General features: G+C 34.6%; 1 protein-coding gene across 1 annotated transcript in view; it reads left to right on the forward strand.

The window, feature by feature from the left end:
• The window catches only part of LOC131853657 (T-box transcription factor TBX20-like), a 38,736-nt gene extending 21,664 nt beyond the window's left edge, over window positions 1-17,072 (forward strand). Inside the window, exons 3-7 of the mRNA XM_059204636.1 lie at window positions 2,926-3,199; window positions 3,539-3,703; window positions 15,169-15,245; window positions 15,730-15,804; window positions 15,888-17,072. Of these exons, the coding sequence (XP_059060619.1) occupies window positions 2,926-3,199; window positions 3,539-3,703; window positions 15,169-15,245; window positions 15,730-15,804; window positions 15,888-16,332 (1,036 nt within the window). The 3' untranslated portion in view covers window positions 16,333-17,072. The remainder of the gene's footprint in view (window positions 1-2,925; window positions 3,200-3,538; window positions 3,704-15,168; window positions 15,246-15,729; window positions 15,805-15,887) is intronic.
• The last annotated feature ends 2,299 nt before the right edge of the window (window positions 17,073-19,371 follow it).

A 19,371-nucleotide genomic window follows, 5' to 3' on the forward strand; every position in this document is an offset into this window, starting at 1 on the left:
AAATCTTTACGATATGGTAACACAATATTGAACTGCAAAAGTATAAAACTGTAATAAAAATGAATTTTTCAATTAATCTATTGTTTATATTTAATATAATATTATTGGTGTTATCATAATTTCTTATTAGCAGTAAACCTTCATAAATTATTTACATCTTTGATTATATTTGTTAGCTGCACTGCTGCATCTTTATTAGTATGCGGATAACACGTGGAGTAGGTCCAATTTTAGGTTCTCAAAGTGTAATAATCCAAATAACGGAATTTACGGTACATTTACACTCTCGTTGTTTATGGCTGACACTGAAAACTTTGCCTGTCCTATTTATTACATTTTATTTTATTTAACAGTACAAAAAGACTACAGTGCAACAAGAGAAGTTTAATTTATGGTACGATTCCAGATTTAATCCATAGATGCGCCCTTTAACAATGTCATAACAATAATGAGCGGTTGTAAACGGGCGCCTTTATTTCTGTCTTCAGCATCTCCTCATTATAGCGCTTCAACTTATTACCCGTGATTCTCTTGATCTTTTTGCCCTCTCCCTGTTTCCCGCTAACTTTTGGGTGGTAGTATGATGGACGACGTCGGTGGCCATATATCATTGCGGTAATATATCGTGCAGTGCGCAGAGTGTCGCCATTAACGCATGTGCGCAATTGCCCGTGCCCAGGCGCATGCACCATCCCGAGAGCTATAAGAAGCGTCTCACAAATCGACGGCCGAGACCACAACTAAACACGCATAAATCTTATTAATGGTATTCTTGTTTCGTTCTACTCTACCTCGATCTTGTAAAATCGTTAGAATAAACTTTAATAACATGGACGTAGCTTCGACATTTAACATCCTATCGCAGCATTCAATAATATTGTATGTAACATAAGCCATTCATTTTGCCGAATAAATCAAACTAATCAATGTGATATTGTGGATAGAATTGCAATGGAGTAAATTTTATAGTCATGGTTAGCAGCTTGCTTGGGTGGTCGTCTATCATCTTGTGAATGTAGTTCGAGGGTCAGAAATCTTGAAAGACGAATTCCGTAACGCTGTTCAGGAACTGATGGCGAAGTGTCAGACTTCGTGTAGTGTCTCGTTCGCCCACACCGCCAACCCGGAGCTTTGTCGGTGAAAAGTGAGAGGCCAACAGATGAAACAGTGCGACTCGCCTTACATTTAAAGATTTGTTGTTTCCGTTCTCGCCGCCTCAATGACTACCATTTTATGTCGATTAGGAGATAGTGTTTCACGCGTCCGCTACTAACACCACTTTTTGTGACACTTCTTTCTGTTCACAACGAGTTTATTATCATTCAAGATCAGTTTTTTCAAGTGTTTTTATACTGTTAGGCTGTTGTTTTATGTTATTTTTAAAATGATGTATTCCGGGTGGAATGTTTTGCGGCAATCGGAATATAATATTTACTTTTATTGAACAAGTTTTATGTACTAATCCAAAAATTTTGGTATAAATAGTGATATATTAAAAAATCTGTAAGTAATTTTAGTATAAGGTACATATAATGTTTGAGTTCACCCTCTCTCTCAAAGAAATAATATTTATACAGGAAACTACAACATAGAAAGAACAGTAATAAGGGCCGTTACCCATCATGTCGACCAACCGCAAGCAATTTCGCTCGGTAAACAAGACATATTATACAAATATGTGTACTCATTCATCTATCTCCAATGGGAGACATAAAAGAATGTGTGTGTATTAAAGAGGGGAACGGGTTTCTTGCCTTTAGAACGAATATCGTATGCACGTTTTGTCTTCAAGTTTATATTTTCCTCTATATTCAGTATTGATTGATACGGGAATTTCATTTTTGTTAGTCTATATAGAAGTTTTAATCTTTTTTGCTTCTCCCCTCATGTACTTTCAAGTGCAACATTTGAAATTTTAGTGTGTAATAAGATGTTACATGTGTGTGTCTATAATCGTCGTTCATATTTGATTTGTAATATCTATAATTTACTGCGATAGCGATATGATTTTGGTTTTGTATCCTACGATTAAGGTAGCTATTAGTCGATAAGTAAATTTTTATGATAGGTATACTATATCTTGATGATTTTCGTTAACAGCCAATTAGCTGTTTACTTGTGAAAAAGTAACAAATAGAAATACAGACATACTTCATTTTTTACTACTGGTGTGGATTAGAATTGCCCAATTTATGTATGCCCGGAAATAGCTCCATTTGAAATGTTTCCTTTACCTTAAAGGAACTGTTGTCCCCACAAAATTATATGATCTACAAAACCATATATTAATGTAACACTGTTCAGTTACCAATAACTCAGTTCGTCGTTTCTTAATACGTATGTAAAATATAAAGAAAACTTTATATTTTATTGTTGCAAGTACTAATTACTTGAAATAATTTGCGATAATCTCGGTTCTTGAGTAAGAGGCGATTTGCGTCGGTCACGGGTGACGATAATTGCAACTCAACCAACTAATTGTCGCATAATTGCGTTAATGTGAAAATATACGGTTAAACAAAACAATGGACAAGGAAGTCCACAATGTACACTTGTATATGAAATACAGCAATATTGTATATGTATGCAAAAACAACAATATAAATAAATATCTAAAATATACCCATATTCAATAATAAACGACATTTTTTCTGTTTAATAGTTACTTAACCGTACTACGCTCTATATAAAAGAATGGTATGTGAAAGAAATTATACGAATTTTAAATTCTTATTACACTTTCATTCTTCATTTCATCACACATATTGCATTTTTATTTATATTTGTGATCCATACATTATAGTTACAATTTTAAATTTAAAGTTATATTTGATATTATAGTTAATAGTTTTAGACATAAGTGTAATGCTGGAAGCAGCTTAAATATCAGATTTTTATAATTAATGAAATTGATGTTGTGCGCAGACGCATGTTTCCGACGGTGCGTGTATCGTTTGCGGGATGCCGCGCTGAAGCCCGGTATACGGTGCTGCTGGACGTGGTACCGGTGGACGGGAAACGGTACCGGTACGCGTACCACCGCTCCTCGTGGCTGGTCGCCGGCAAGGCGGACCCGCCCGCTCCCGCGCGCCTCTACCCACATCCTGACTCGCCCTTCTCCGGTGACCAGCTGCGAAAGCAAGTCGTCTCCTTTGAGAAGGTCAAGCTTACCAACAATGAAATGGATAAGAATGGACAGGTAATAAATATATGTATTTATACTAACATAAAAGTGATCTAAAATTGTGTCTCAAAATATTTAGCTGACAAACAGCGGTATTTCTGAAACAAAACGTCCCTTTCTATTAGTTTGTTAAAATTTTTAAAGTTAACTACACCTGCAATTTCTCTAGTATTGCAGGTGCTCTTAAGCATTGGTAATCACTTACCATCAGATGAGCCCCGTGCGTATGTATATGTATGAAAAATTGACATTTATATATAATGAGTAAAGTCATTAAGTAGGGTAACAATAATAGGATAACTGTCTATTGATTATCTTATTTACATATTTAAATAATTAATTTTGTATCGCCAGTTGGTGTTAAATTCAATGCACAAGTACCAACCCCGAATTCACCTGGTTCTTCGCCGAGAAGGTGCCTTGAATGCCCCTATTACTGATCTGGAGCAGGAAGAATTCAAGACTTTCATATTCCCAGAATGTGTTTTCACTGCAGTAACGGCATATCAAAATCAACTTGTAAGTATTAACATATTTATTATAATACACACGAGTACATGATTTACTCTCAATGATTTTATTTGATTTCTAAAATAGATTAGAGAAGTAGACATTTGAAATCGCATCGCGCTGTCGGTTGACAATCGACGAGTTCTATTACCGTCTTACTAATTGCATCTCGCTGAAAGGTATGTCCAGTCTGAACAAAGGGAGGTGGCACATAATTTTTTGTTTATAAGGCGGCCACACGCGGGCGTTGCCGACGACAGACGGACAGTGCGCTTGACGCGTGCCCGACGGTGACGATTAAAGTTTTCACCCGAGCTAAATATAATGCTCCAGAGTCTAGACGTTAAACTCGATTGTTTCTGCTATTAACCCACGTGTTACCAACGTTCCAAATGTTATTTCGTATTTTTAATTAATGACAATCAATTGGTAGTTTATTCTTTCTCTTTCTATACCTTAACTTCAATATAACTATTTCAAGTTTTGGACCTTGCCACTAAAGTTTACCTACACTAGTCAGTAGCTGTATTCTGCTAAAACTTTATCGTATACCATACGATAATTTACGAAATAAAAAATATTATGTAGTTATGTTTTGTAATTATATTTATTATGCAAACACTATGTCACCTCTAAACTTTATCTAATACTACCTGTTACCTGCGATTTCGACCGCGTGTATTTAACTTTCTTTTTATTTCAATAATTTTTTTTCTAAAAGAAAAGTATCTTTAGTTACTCCTTATAGCATTAGTTATCTGAGAGTGAAAGTTCCGTAAAAATTGGTCCAGCTGTTTCAAAGATTGGCAAGAATAAACAGATAGAAAGACATTTTAAATTAATTTTTCGATATAAGTTAGGTAACACATCCCAAACACGTGTTGCTGTTGTTGTTCTCAAGATCCATACTTTCTTTTGGGTTATTCTTCTATCTTGTGTATATATAATTTTGCCATAGTCTGGCACATGGTGCAGAATAATGTCAATAGCGTACCTACCTGTATTATTCATAAGCGTCTCAATAGTTATCTAGGTGCTTTGATATAATACAGTCACTCAAATCAATATAGTAACATTTATAAACACAAATTTAAAATTAAAGGATATTTCTGGGCTAAATGAAGCGTTCTGTTCACTTAAGTCAGAACTGCGCCCGCCCGTTGCTGCATGTGTCGCCACGCGCAATTAATTCTCTGTCACAAGAGCGTTTGGGCGTCTCCAAGTTCCTCGTTTTGTGTCGTCCCGCGTAGTAAAATAATTAGGACATTTTGAAGTTCATAAAGGAAATGTTACTTTATATCGACAATACGGCACATAAATCTTCATTCATACGTTAATTAGAAGTACAAGTTACTTCAGTAGTCTAAGCGACAAAGCACTTTTAATATAAATATGCAATTAAGAAATTCTAGAAGCATAACATTTATACTAAGTATATAATTATGGTATCTCAATTGGTGCGTGTATCGCTTTGTCTCTTGTGACCGAGGACAAATAGCTGTCAATAGCGAACGTTGAATTGCATCCATCACTGACAAATCGTTGAGATGCAAATAGCACTCATACTTATTTGGAATGTTATCTGTGATCTGATTGTACTCATGTACACTAACTATCAATAGTATACACATGGAGGTTCTACCTCCGCAGCCGGCTCTGAACGACTCCCCAGGGGCTGCGATTATTGATTTCCATTGATTCTAACGCGTTTCCAGATTTACTGCCAACACTTAGCTCATACCCATTGATTTCATACACCATAGTGACGCCTACATCCCAAATCTGTATTAGAATGATATTGCATATTGAATAGACATTTTATGGGTAGTGACTGCTATATTTTATGTAAAAAAATAAACAATATAGTATTAGACTGGTATATATTTTTTTAATCTTAGGTAACTACTTCACAAAGTAAAGAGCGTGATATCTGTGTTTTGATCACACCGAGTGTAAGCGACTGGTCGGTTCGGCGCGAGCGCAGAGCGAGGTCTCGATTTGGCTGACGTCACATCTCTGACAGCTAAAAGATTTGTCGAACAGCATAGATAGTGTCACTGATAACCCAATCCCTTACAACAATAAGAATACACTTAGTATGTTTGCACCTGCGCGCCGACCGAAGATAGATATGACATATAACCCGCATAACTTTAAGCTTACAAAAAGTAGCCACTTTAAACACGTCGTTATGCTAAAAAAAGCAATAAAATTATAATTCAAACTCCTCCAGAGTTCATGCTAGTGCAGAGTATTAAATTACGACTGCTCGTTTTAAAACACAAAAAAGTGTCACCAGCATTTTTATGTGTGCGCGACATTTTGTTAAATGGATTCAAAATGAAACATCATTATTGGTGCTTTATCATACTGGAACGTTGATATAAGAGGAGATAAAACCACATACAAAAAATATGAATTGTATTTTTTATATGTCGCGGTGTGAGACTGTGCGTCGCCGCTGGCGCGCGCGCCGCGGGACTGTTTCCCGGGAAAATGTCGTGAGCTGCTCTCGACTACGGGTTGCTCCATTGCCCCAATGCTTTACACCCACCATGCTATTGTTGTGTTGCTCGTTTTCTGTAGAATCCTTTGTCTGGAATTTGACTCGCAGCGAGAGGTGACAATGTTTGTTAGCATTTACGCATCCTCAACGAACACAATGTGTTTTTTAATAACCGATGACTTGTGAATTTGTTATGATTGATTGTTTCGTTCGAGTTAATACATTCAATAGGTAAGAAAAAGTTGCGAATAGCAACCTGCTTTATGAAAATAGCCGTATTATATTTTATTGTTGATAGATATTTGGACAAGATTTTTTTATTCGACTGTAGTGGTAAACAAGTAGTTGGCCAAACTTATTAAAACTGGTATGTTTAGTATAAATTTTGATATTCGTAAACATATTATTGAGTTTATATAATTTTGTTCAGTGTTTTTAAATAGGTAAGTTTTTTTGTAGAAATTCCTTGATGGGAAAATCTGTTTACATTACTGTGGATGTGCGTTTTGTTTTGGTAAAATTTTAACCGACTTATTTTTATCAAACGCGGAGTGAGCCGTCGCGCCGTCTCGTCTCCCGTATATAGATAGGATTTCTATAAATTACGACTTTTTGATTTAAATACCTATTTAACATTTAAATAAGTGAATGCCGTTTAATATTTGTACATATAATGGTGAACATAATAAACCGATTAGAGAAATCGTGTCAGTAGATTTGTCTGCCATGCTTCATCATTACGCGCCTTGAGATGATAATCATGGAAATAACTGCACTTTATCCGCATGTTGCTGCTTATACACACTCAATGGCCGCTTAATTGAAATTTATTCCTCATTTCTCAGTATCAACAATCAATATTCTAAAATCTTCAAAGCTATTCTCACATTGAGCATCCATAAACGAGTTCTACGAGCGGGTATAATCGAACAATATAATGAAGGAGTAAAGGCAAACACAATTTCAATAACAAAGGCCAACCATGACAAATAAACATATTTCACGGGCCAAAATGGCTGCGGTCAGGTGTCACGAGTGTCTACCGCGTCCCGCGCAACTTACGTCCCTCTCGATTCTTTTTCTTTACGAGATAATCGATTCACTCTTTTCAATGTCGAATGTGGTTATACAATAATTAGTTGTAACTACATATTTGAATTAATTAGTTATATAAACAACTGTATCTATTATTATAAAACCCGGCTTCTAAAGAGTATTTAACGAAAATTTTAAAAGTTATATAGGCGATATGGCCTACTTTGTAACGGCGATACTAGATATTGCATATTTTAATACGACAAAGTAGTTATTTTAATATTACTGTAACAGTTAGACATGTTGTATCCCGGACTATTTTTGAGATATTGATGTAAGTGAGTACTTTATAAAACTATAGTACCTACATCACTTTGCTATATTGTCAAATATTTACGCAGTGCTCGCGATATATACTATATTTGTATTTTTCCACATTATGGGTTATATTATCGAAGTTTTTATACGGATCCCTAATTTCTTGAAAATATTCAATAGAGATAATTCTAAAGGAAAAAGAATTCGTATACTTACTATTATATTACTATTACTATTCGTATTTCGAAGGCATTCTTCCACAATTTGTGTATTATTCAGGAGCTTTCTTTTCTCTTCAGAAGCAGTTACTACGATAATTTGTACTTAGATATTTTGTAACAATAATACAATTTGTAATTATATAATTATTTTATCTTATATATGGCATATGAATTTAAAAAGTCCAATATAAAATATATTGTCATTGCATCCGTTCATTTTTCAATAAATAAAATGACTCGATAACACGAATGTAACATAAGTCAAAAATACAAGAAGTCAACGTACTTGCTTAAGAGTGGATTTAAAATAATTTAAGATGAAATAATTTATTGAGTTTTCGTCCCTTTCTTACACGCTGTATTATATAGCATTCTCTCATTTCTTCTTGCCATCGATCAAACGAGGTGTGACGTCACGCAGAGCCGTCGTGTGCGGCCCAGCTGAATTTATTGCGCCTGCGCAGTCAGCTACCACAGAAAAACTAAATATTTCATTTTGTCGTATGTAAAATTTTAATTGAATCGCCTAAGCATCAGGACATTATGAAACAGTAATTGTAAATATCTAGTATGATACTATCATGCACAATCCACATCAGTCATTACTTTGAATAACGTTTCGCTTTCTAGCAACTCTGATTATTTTAAATTAGACTTAAGTAGTGAACTCTAAACGCTTTTATTCATGTAGAACATTTAACCACTTATACAAATGTTTCTTAGTATTTTTTTTTTATTTTAATCCGTACTGTCCAGTTCAGACAAAAGTCGCAGTTGAGAACTAACAAGAAACAACTGTTGTGTTCTTATAAAAGTTACCATATTTATTGGCGTCTAATATTAATACATTTTTCTTTCAATTCCTAGCATAGAAAAGTAGTGATACTCCGTTCCCGTCCCCGTCCCCGCATACAACAAACTTTTATGTACAAGACATAAGTATCATTTAAGTTTGCTCAAAAATTTGAGGGAGCTCCAGAATACCCAGAATATGGCATGTTATTGATAAATTGAATACCCATTCCCATAAAAGACCAATATAATAATAGAATAAGTTATAAATAAATAGATAATTCATCTGTTTAAAATCTGTTTTAGTATTATAATTAGAGTGGCAAAAAAACTACGTTCATTGGGTGTCATGTTAACATGTAAGGAGACGCTCGCCGGGCGGGACACGACGGGAACATTCAGAAGAATAAATAAATGTCACGTTAGCATGCGCTTGCGCACCCTGAGTTGCTCTCTACCTACATTCTTATTGATTGATGCAGTGTAACGACGAACGATGTCTCAGCTGTGCGCTACAGCTATATTCGACAATTTATAATGTCACGGTTCACTGTACATAAATTTTACTTCATTTCTAATAAGCGATGCAATGAGTTTTTATTTGTCTATTTGTATGTGGCTTAACCTGTGCAGGTTATACAGGTGAATTAATTTCAATGCCATTTCATTATTTGATTTTTTAGTGATGTTTATAGTGGTTTATTATATTTTTATTTGAGGTAAATATCTAATTAAATAAAAATATTTGTCAGTTGTAAATCACAGCGTTATCTGTTAGTCCTACTATGTTCTTATCTCTCAGTGGTGGTGAGACCTATATATGTATATAAAATTATTCATGTATTTATATATAAATTGTTTAACAGATGACGTCCAGAGATACGTTATCCTTTCTTGATCTAAATTACATTGATTAGCATCCGTATCCGGGCGGTAGGCTCATCTCCCTGCCATAGATATTGGATTCCATTCCAATACATACAACGAAATATATTAAGAGTTCACGACACCACAGCGACAATTAGTATACGACTGACTTAATATATTTTTGTGAAATTTACTAAATTTAATATATCTGTCAATATTATTCTACAAGAAATAAGTCTTTTTACATGTTCAAAAGCTTCACAATCTATATAGTAATAGCGAAATTATGGGCACAAATATTACAATTTTAATTGTAGACTAAATGTTGCGTTAATTGTCAAAGGATGTAACTCAGTGCCGCGACCCGTTTACAGTGCGTCATCACTGGATAATGATGGCAGTTACAGAGGCGAGATGACAGAGGCTCTCGCTGTAAATCTGGAACGACCTACAGCTGCGAATCGTAATGATGGTTTTCAGAAATCGGATGCTTTATAGACAATAATTCGCGAGAAGGCGCCAATAATGCACACTGCATGTGGCATCGCGGTGTATGTAATAGACGCATGTGGATGCGTCTATTACATACACTTAATGAATGTGTACAGTTGGTAATATAAACTACCGGTTTAATAATTGTGAGTTTAGTCTAATGTTTATTTTAGTGTACTGTTTAAGAAACAATTAGTAAAAAGAACAAATAGACTTTACTTTCTTGTTAACTGTCACATATTTTAGTAAGGCAATATATTATTGTGATAAAAAATATGAATTTAGTGTATGTAAATGATAAAGCTAGAATTGATATAAAATTGCTAGAGAAATAAACGAATAGAAGTAACATCTTTTTAATATATACTATAAAGACATTAAAATTTGTCACAATGTCTGTTCATATACCTTCGTCTTCCATTAGTTCTAATAATAGCAAGCTGTCGCCAATCGTACCTATCGACAACGTGAATGACACTATGTGCAAGTTGTACAAATCATCGGCGATCTCTGTGACTATTTTTACCAACATTCTGCACACCCACATTTCAGCTCTGTTCTGCTTTTAATCTAAAAAAGTTTCTATAATTTTCATTTTTCATTTTGAGTTGTTATTTCATGAATACACTTAATTTAATAGTATATCCAAATTTTGTCTGTTGAGCCGAGATATCAGATGTTTCAATGGACCCACTGTTAATATGAGATCTATTTTACACTCTTGTCCGTAGTTCTGACTGTATATTTTAAAGATTAATGAGTAGGCAATTTGCCACATTTCAAAATATTATAAATGTACTCAAAAGTGAAGCATGAATTAATACGGATTTTATATAAATATTGCGATATAAATATACTGATATCAAAATGACACAGAACAGACAGAAGTTATTCTTTTTCTGGTTTGACAAATACTGAGGGGTAACTTGCCAGTGTTGATAGTATCTATTGTTTTTTATTGACTAATAATAGAATTTGGTAGATAATTATTTGTATACAGTACGTACCTAATATTCAGTACGTACTTAACAAATTTCTTAAATTATCTAAATTCTCATTTTACAACAATTGTAAATAAAATAATCAAAATCAGAAAGCATCTATTACTAATTACTATTACTATTTTAATTAGGCAGTATTGCTGAGCACAACTTTATTGTTTGTGTTATACATATACATATTTCATTTTATATATTGCATACGGACAATGAGAAGCTATAACGACTTATCGGGTATCCATGAAGCGACGACCTATGGACGAAATATACATTCAGTATTTAACAATGACTGGCTAATATTATAATAATGAATTATAAACATCAATAACATAATTAAAATTGATCTTCCTGACTGTAATGAGTGGATTTATAATTGATACTTCTTTACTTCGTATTTGTGGTTCTTCCATGTTTAGCGTCTATATTGTGTTACCGCTATTATTTGTGTTTATGTTTCTTCCAGCGGAAAAGAAGGAGGTAGTCCAGATTGTTGTTTAGCAATGAATATATAGGTATGTACAAGAAAGACTCGGTTCGAATGGGTTATTTTAGTCGTAACTAGGCAACGGTGTTGCCGCGCGATTATAATTAATTCGCCACACATGTAATGTTTAGCTTTAGTTAAGTAGTAGTTTGTGGGTAGAAAGTACATTTATTGCACTGGCAACATCACATATCTTTAGAGATTGATCAGTAGTGAAACGAAAGATTTCGCTAACTACCCGCTAACCACTTCTAATGCGCTCTAGTTATTCTTTAGAAGACATTACTGACATAATTATTGATATGGAAAGGAAAAGATCACAACATATCTTAAGAATTAAACAGTTTACCTGAAACAGCTAGCATTACTTCATATCTACTGTGAAATCTAAATAGATAGTTTTTATATAGAGATTACATTTAAACTTAATAATAACATTATCATTATTTGGTACTTGTGCATGGCTACCATCTGCTAAGAGTTTTTATCACTAAAATCGGATATCTGCCATGTTGGCGGCATTAAGCTTCCTCGTACGATACATCACCACCCAAATAATTAGAGCATCGTTTGCGGCGGGGGGTGCGCGGGCGCGAGCGACGCGACGCTCATCTCTCTCTCCTTGACGCCTTTTTGTGAAGTTTTTTTTTGTTTCCCGCCCGGGAATAATGTCATTATGGCGCCTTTAATGTTGTCAGTAAGCGGAGCGCGCCGCCGCCCAAGGCGAACGTTTGTTGATACTTAAATTAGGTTGTTTTGACACGCCTCGTTCTTATTTTTGTACTAAATCTAATAAACGTCGGTAGCGGGGAAGCAGCTCGTTCATTATTGCTCCTCGCGTTCTCCGCTACAAAGGTATAGAACATTAAACGTCATTTTTGTAACTAGGTACCTACCTTGTGTTAAACAGAACGTTTTATGACTTCTTCATTTACTTTTGTTGTCAAATAATTTTTGCTTGTATTTCACAACATGAACAATTACAATTACTGTATCAATACTTATTCCAATAAATAGTATCTACGACTTAATAGAAACAAATTGTGTTATTTTGTAATAGGCTACTTATTGATTTCAGTTCATCATGAAATCTAATAGTACTAAAAGTACTTATTAGGTACATCATAGGTAGTAGTAAATTGTTTGTGCTGTCAAGTGTTTTAGAATATATATAATTTATGTACGTGATGCTTACTTATTATTTATACTAATTATATATAAGAATCTATGGTTAAGGTAAAGTTAAAAAAATAAAATGAAATTACACTTTACAATTACATTTTAACACAAAACTTCACTTTATCTGGCTCCTTTAAGTTAGTATACAATTTGTAATAAATACATACCGTATAATTATGATAATGAAAACAATTGTCTTTTGTACAGAAGAAAAACACATGATATAATATAATAATACATTAATATTGTCAGCTACTAGTGGCATTGTAAACGCACTCATTACGTCAAGCGCAGGCGCGACGAGCAAGAGCGCAGCCATTGTAGTCAATGGCGTTCGCTGGGTGGGTGTGCAAGCGTAAGTAGCTGCCACGAAACACGTCAGTGACCCTTGACACCACGCAAGGCGTTTACGCATCCCCTAGGATACACTCCTAAGTATCAATAGCTGCTTTTTTGTCGTTTCCCACTTACGCCGTTATGTTATCCTACACTTGATTGTCTCCGTTGGTTACGCTAAACTCTTATTCATAGTGAGCATACAATGTGTTCATTCATTTTCTATCGCTCTTTTGAACTTTTTGTCTTCAATATTAACATATTTGAAAAAAAAACATGGTAAAATGAGTTTAAGAATTCCGGGTGTGTCTATTTTCGGAATCTGTAGAAACACATTTCGTGAAATTATTCACCACAAGCCGAAGACTTGTCACAGCCCGGTCAATATATCGCATTGTTTATTATATTCCTTTGATCCGACACAATGCGACTCGGGATGTTTTTCAAGACGTTTCATAGATTAACGCACCTTTGACTGAGCACATCAAACAAATTCATAAATATCTTCAACAAAAATTAAGAAGTTAATTGTCACGAGAGTGGAGTATCTGGAAATAGTTCAGTGAGATGTTCTATTCGTATTAAATTATGCATGACATTTTTCTTATTAGCACGAGATGCTTCTGTCATATTCATCAGTCAGTACTTTGCAATTCGGAAACTATAAAACACTTATTACAAATCGAAATTCTTTATTAAATTATCACATTTTCCTGTTATTTGACGGAGGTATACTTAGGCTTAAATCTTGTTACCAAACATTGTAAGGAGCGATGCTGAAATATTTATTAATCGTTCATGCAAATAATACTTTTACATACAGATTGAAGTTGAAGAACACGGATAGATCTTAAACTAAATAAACACATTAGCCTTTATACGGACAATGACATGGAATATAACTAGAACCTAGTATGAAATTGATTTATTTTAAAAAAAGTTCGTTCTTCGTTTCTTACAATGAGACCTGTTTGTTGAGTTGAATGTATTTATCTTGTGAGCAAAGCGGCAAGTAACAACTAGTAAAGTATAGGGCTATAATTAATACACATACTTACATACCTAGTCATGTAACGTGCAATTAACAGGTCACGGCGTAGGTGTAGCATGCGAAACTGAGAAGACGAATTTTCTCTCTGTCGGCAGGTAATTACCACCGGCGACTAAACACGCTGAGAGATTGACATGAAATCATGAAACACGTAACAACCGTCTCGATGACTTCTTTATGAATATATAAAAGAAAATTGAAATAAGAAAAATAACAAATTTATTTCACACCACCGAGTCGTAAAGCTCTTAAAAATGCAAAAATTAGTATCAATATTAGTTTAATCCGCTCGGATATTAGGCATGCAGTCGCTATTAAATGGTGACAGGTTTCCGAGGAAGGTTTTATCGTAAATATTATTTACAAATTGTGTGGAGCCACAGCGGGAGCGCCACTCAGCGAGGGGGCGATTTTTCATCGACGCTGCCTCTTCTCTACCAAACACATTTTTAACACCTCGGACCGCACTTAAATCATATATTTGTTTTATGAGTGTATCGACTTAATTCATTATGTTTTAGTAACATCTTCAATATTTCTCAGAGAATCACATATTATAATATAAGGTAGCTTAGGACCACATAGTACAAAAATATAATGAGAAATGTAATTTTAATTGCAAGTATATGTAATTAAAATTGTATTCTATTGGTTTGTAATCCAATATATAGACAATTATGGCATTATACTACATATCTAAAATTATAAACTGATGTGGTATGTCATCAATAAGTTAACCTTATTAGTAGTGCGTCCAGCGCGGCGGGTGGTGCTCGCTCTCGGACCTCGGTCCTCGGTCAATGTGTTTGTACGTGAATATCTACAGAACTTGCTTTATCCATTGCCATATACCTCTACCTACATTGAAATATTAAATAATTTCTTCAGGCAATGCAAGGTTACACTTTGTTTAATACTTCTGCTATTATATAGACTTAAACAATAACCTAATAGTTGCTTTTGTTGTCGGTAGTCAGTTATGAATTAGTATAAGTAATTAAATACTCGTTAGTCAAAATTTTATCACTGGTAAAAGAATACCTGCTACGCAAGGACATCGCATCGTAGCGTTTACTAAATTTATAGTGCTATAAGAAATTACCGACATGAAAATTTACCTCTACAAACATTATTTTAATATGAGTGTAAATTGTTATTTGATATCCTGTCCTAAACCAGTCATATTTTGTTCCAGATCACAAAATTGAAAATCGACAGTAATCCGTTCGCGAAAGGTTTCCGTGACTCTTCTCGTCTCACCGAGTTTGAAAGGTAACTATCATAATGACATGTTTTTGTAACCGGTTTTATGATGAGATAGGTAGTACTCTAAATTACTTGTCCACGCATTATTGTTAAGAAATATACAACGAATGAAAAATATCGTTAATTTAAAATGTAAATATTCTCATGGATACATAATTTACCTTAATTGTAAAAAAATGTACTTACAATCGGAATATAATAGCAGGAACAATCAAGGTCCTTCTTACTTGCATTCTACTTACGCTGATTGGTATCGACTCAATTGTAACTTTATTTATTACTACTTGTAACTGCTTTTATAAAGAAGCATGTCAATATCACATTTCTAGCCGTTTAATTTCTAATTCAACAATTCCTCATTCGCATTATACATTCGCTTTGTAAAAGTTGTGTATCCATTATTGGCTTTATGTCACTCTATGTCATCATTTTATTGCTACTCATATCAATACATATGTTTTATTTTGAATTTATTTGTTTCTTTCTTGAGATTCTACGTCACGGGGCAGCATGATGGAACATCCTCCTACCCCGATGACGTGCGCTTCAGCGCTGCTAATCATAGGTAGATAAATATCATTATAATATTAATTTGTTATATACGATAGTGGAATAATCGTTCTAATAAATAATTATTTGCCATTTCAGAGAGACGATGGAGTCGATGTTAGCGGAGCAGCACTACCTGCGGTCGCCTCTTCGACCGTTCGATCTCGACCAGCATAACAATAATCTAACATTAGAGGAGAAAGCGATTTTGGCCGCGCGATCGCAACTGTTCTTACGGGCGGCGTACCCTCTGTACGGGGTGCCGGCGGCGGCGCTGTGGGGGCAGTGGGCATGCCTGGCGCCGCAGCTCCTGGCGCAGCAGCACCTGGCGGCGTCCGGGTCGGGGCTGCAGCTGCCGCGGCCGCTGTACCCGGGCGGGCTGCCGGCCCCGGCGCAGCACCGGTTCTCGCCGTACCCGCCGCAGCCGCCGCGGCGCGCCTCGCCCGGCTCCTCGCCGGACTCGCTGCGAGACGCCAGCCCGCACCCGCCGCCGCTCACCCCCCACACGCCCCACACGCCGCACCCGCCGCACAGTCCCACTTAACGTGCCACTCAATAAAAACCACCCCGAGCTCCCCGCACCCCACACAGTAATTCATTATTGTGTACTCTGTGAAATGCAAGATGCAAGTGTGTTTGCTTGACTTTAATTATGACCACTTTGTATTGTATAGTGAAGGATAAGCGGTCACCGCCGTCGGTCGGTGAAATCCTTCGGCGGCCGACGTCGGCCTCGCGTCGCCTGCGCTGTGGGACAATTAAATTGCCTCAAATTGGAATTGAAGTCTAGTCGTCATGGAGACGGCATTTGTAAAATATTGTATCATATATATTTAATTGTAACTCAAACTTGTAATTATATTGTTATTATATCTTTAATTATGTTCCTAAAAGTATTAACTCGTAGTGATGGTTTCAGGAAACTTCTTGTTATAGCATTAGTGTATTAGAATATAAATACATTGAATGGAAGGCATTTGGTAATTATGTTTGTTTCGTATGAACCTGTCACTTGATCCTTTCTCTAAGTTAGCTATCGGTCGCACCTGATTTCCGCTTTTTCAGGTAAAATGTGCAATAAAACAGAAAAGCTAAATTGTTTTAGAAAACTTATTCGTGTAGACATAGTTTGATTAGAAGTAGATTTAAGTAAATTGTAGGAATTATATTTGCTGTCTGTGTTTACTGTGAATTCCGTATTTTGGGTAACTACAATACAACGGACAATTAGTTCACCTACATAGTTACTTTGTAGTTAAATTATAGTTATTATAATAGATAATATATTGCTAAAGAATAAACAAATTAAATGTTTGTTAACATGTTTTTGTTTGATTTTATTGACTACTCTGACCTGTATATATAATATACTATATGACAATGTATTTCCAATAACATATCATGAATAAATAACATATCTAATTACCTAAAGAACCTGCATGTTTGTCGAAAATTAAATTACCAGAGTTAATTGTTATTGCAAAATACGAAATGTTCCAAATATATGTATAAAATATTTTACATACATATATGAACATACAAAACTTTTTTGGACAAAACAGTCTAACGAAATTTTTCTATTACTTGTAATAGAAAAATTTACACCACTTCATATGCTTACATACAGTACATTCTGGAGCTATTCTTCGTCTATAATCCATTACCAATTCCTTTTTTGTTTTTTATCCGATCTAGGCCAATTGCTATGGAATACTCTTTTAGGATAATTAGGTTATTGAAAATTATCCTCTCAGTTTTAGATCTTCAGATTCATTTTAATAAAAGAATATTTATTTTCCTTGACTAACGCTGAAACCGTTACCGTTTGTAGTCTTGAAAGATGCAAATCGGGACACAAAACAAAAAAAAAATTAAAGACACTGCAAAATTTCTTTAGCACATTGAAAATTTTATAAGTTTAATTATCTTATCTTAAATTGTTTAATCTTATTGATTTAAAAAACATCAGTAGGTTTTTTATTGACTGCACGGTGGTCTAGCGGTTTAGCCGTTTTACTTCCGGTGGTCGCTGGTTCGATTCCTCGCACGGTGCAAACATTTGTGTTCATGAGTATGATTGTTTTTATCGGTCTGGGTGTTTTCTGTATATATTAGGTATGTATTTACAAAATATTAAAGTAAGTATTTATATCAGTTGTCTAGTACCCAAAACACAAGCTCTGCTTACCGTGGGACTAGGTGGCGCTGTTAATTGTTAAATACCTACCAGGTCTGGATACTTATACCGACAAATATACCCAGATATATAGTTTAGTAAGAGAAGATAGCAAAATTTTACCGTTGTGATGAGTATAACAATAACATAACTACATTATTTCAAATGTGACTGTAATATTAAACAAGTTGACCACCTGATAGTAAGTAGTAACCGCCAGCTAAAGGTACCTATATGTACAAACAGTCCCACAGATATCACTATATCATATGACGGTCGTAATAACCGTCATGCATTGTCATTCAAAAGGACAAAGGTTCCATGCTTCCGTATCTTGTAATTTCACTGCCAAATCTCAACTTTCAACCTAAACATAGCTTATACAAAAAAAACTACTTAAAGCTACTACTGCTACGTAACATATTTGCTTGACAGGGTTAAACTCCAAACTGAGATGTACATACGTCTAACTTTCTAGCACTCCCGTGAATATACCTCTTTAGGCCTGGAGTTATATTATTACATCTCTTCTCCTTGAACTGACTCTATTATAGTCAGGGCCTGTTTACAAATAAACATTTTCCTATCTCATTTGTTTACTGAAACCAACTTCAAAGAAAATACAGTGCACTAAATACATACAATTTCAACACTACATAACAACGCCTAAATGAATGATTGAATGATTAGGTATAGTATTAGAGTGCAATAACTTTGCTATTAAATTTGAATAGTCACAGTTTGTATACAAACCGAATTACCTGAGGAGTGCATAATAATCAGCGTCCTATTTATCAATTTCTGCTAGGTTTATACCTAGCAGAAATTGATAATACTTTATAGTAACAATATGCTTCTTATTTTTGTTTTAAAAACAGCTCTGTTATGAGTTAAAGAGGTAATGAAAAGTAGTTCTACCATCGACGTTACCTTCACTTTCTGTCATACTGCATACAAGTCGTATAAAAATTAAGAGATTTCTTGGTGATTTAAACTGTCTACAAAAGTTTCATACCTCCATCAAAATCTTATACTGAAGTGCCAAAGTGTGGCTTTCTTTCTCTTCTCTATTTCTGTTAGATCTTTAATAAAATATATTTAATTTACCCTTTGTAATAATTTGAACATGAGTAAATATATGTATAATAATACTGAAATATAATGAAAAAGCCTACGATATGTTTTTCAATTTCACATGATAAGTTTAACTCGCATTTGTCCCTCAATGCCCCGTTAGATGTCGCTAGCAGTAGTGAAATATAGATACACCATTTCTATATTTGATGTGAAGATAGATGATAGAATTAAATTGATATAGGTATATAAATATAGTTATTTTTGATATCTGATTTTATTGTATTATTATAATTTTAAGTTCGATCTTCTTATATAGATAAGATATTTACC

Source organism: Achroia grisella, unplaced genomic scaffold (assembly GCF_030625045.1).
Source record: "Achroia grisella isolate CSIRO2021 unplaced genomic scaffold, CSIRO_AGI_Agris_v1 utg903, whole genome shotgun sequence".
Lineage (NCBI taxonomy): Eukaryota > Metazoa > Arthropoda > Insecta > Lepidoptera > Pyralidae > Achroia > Achroia grisella.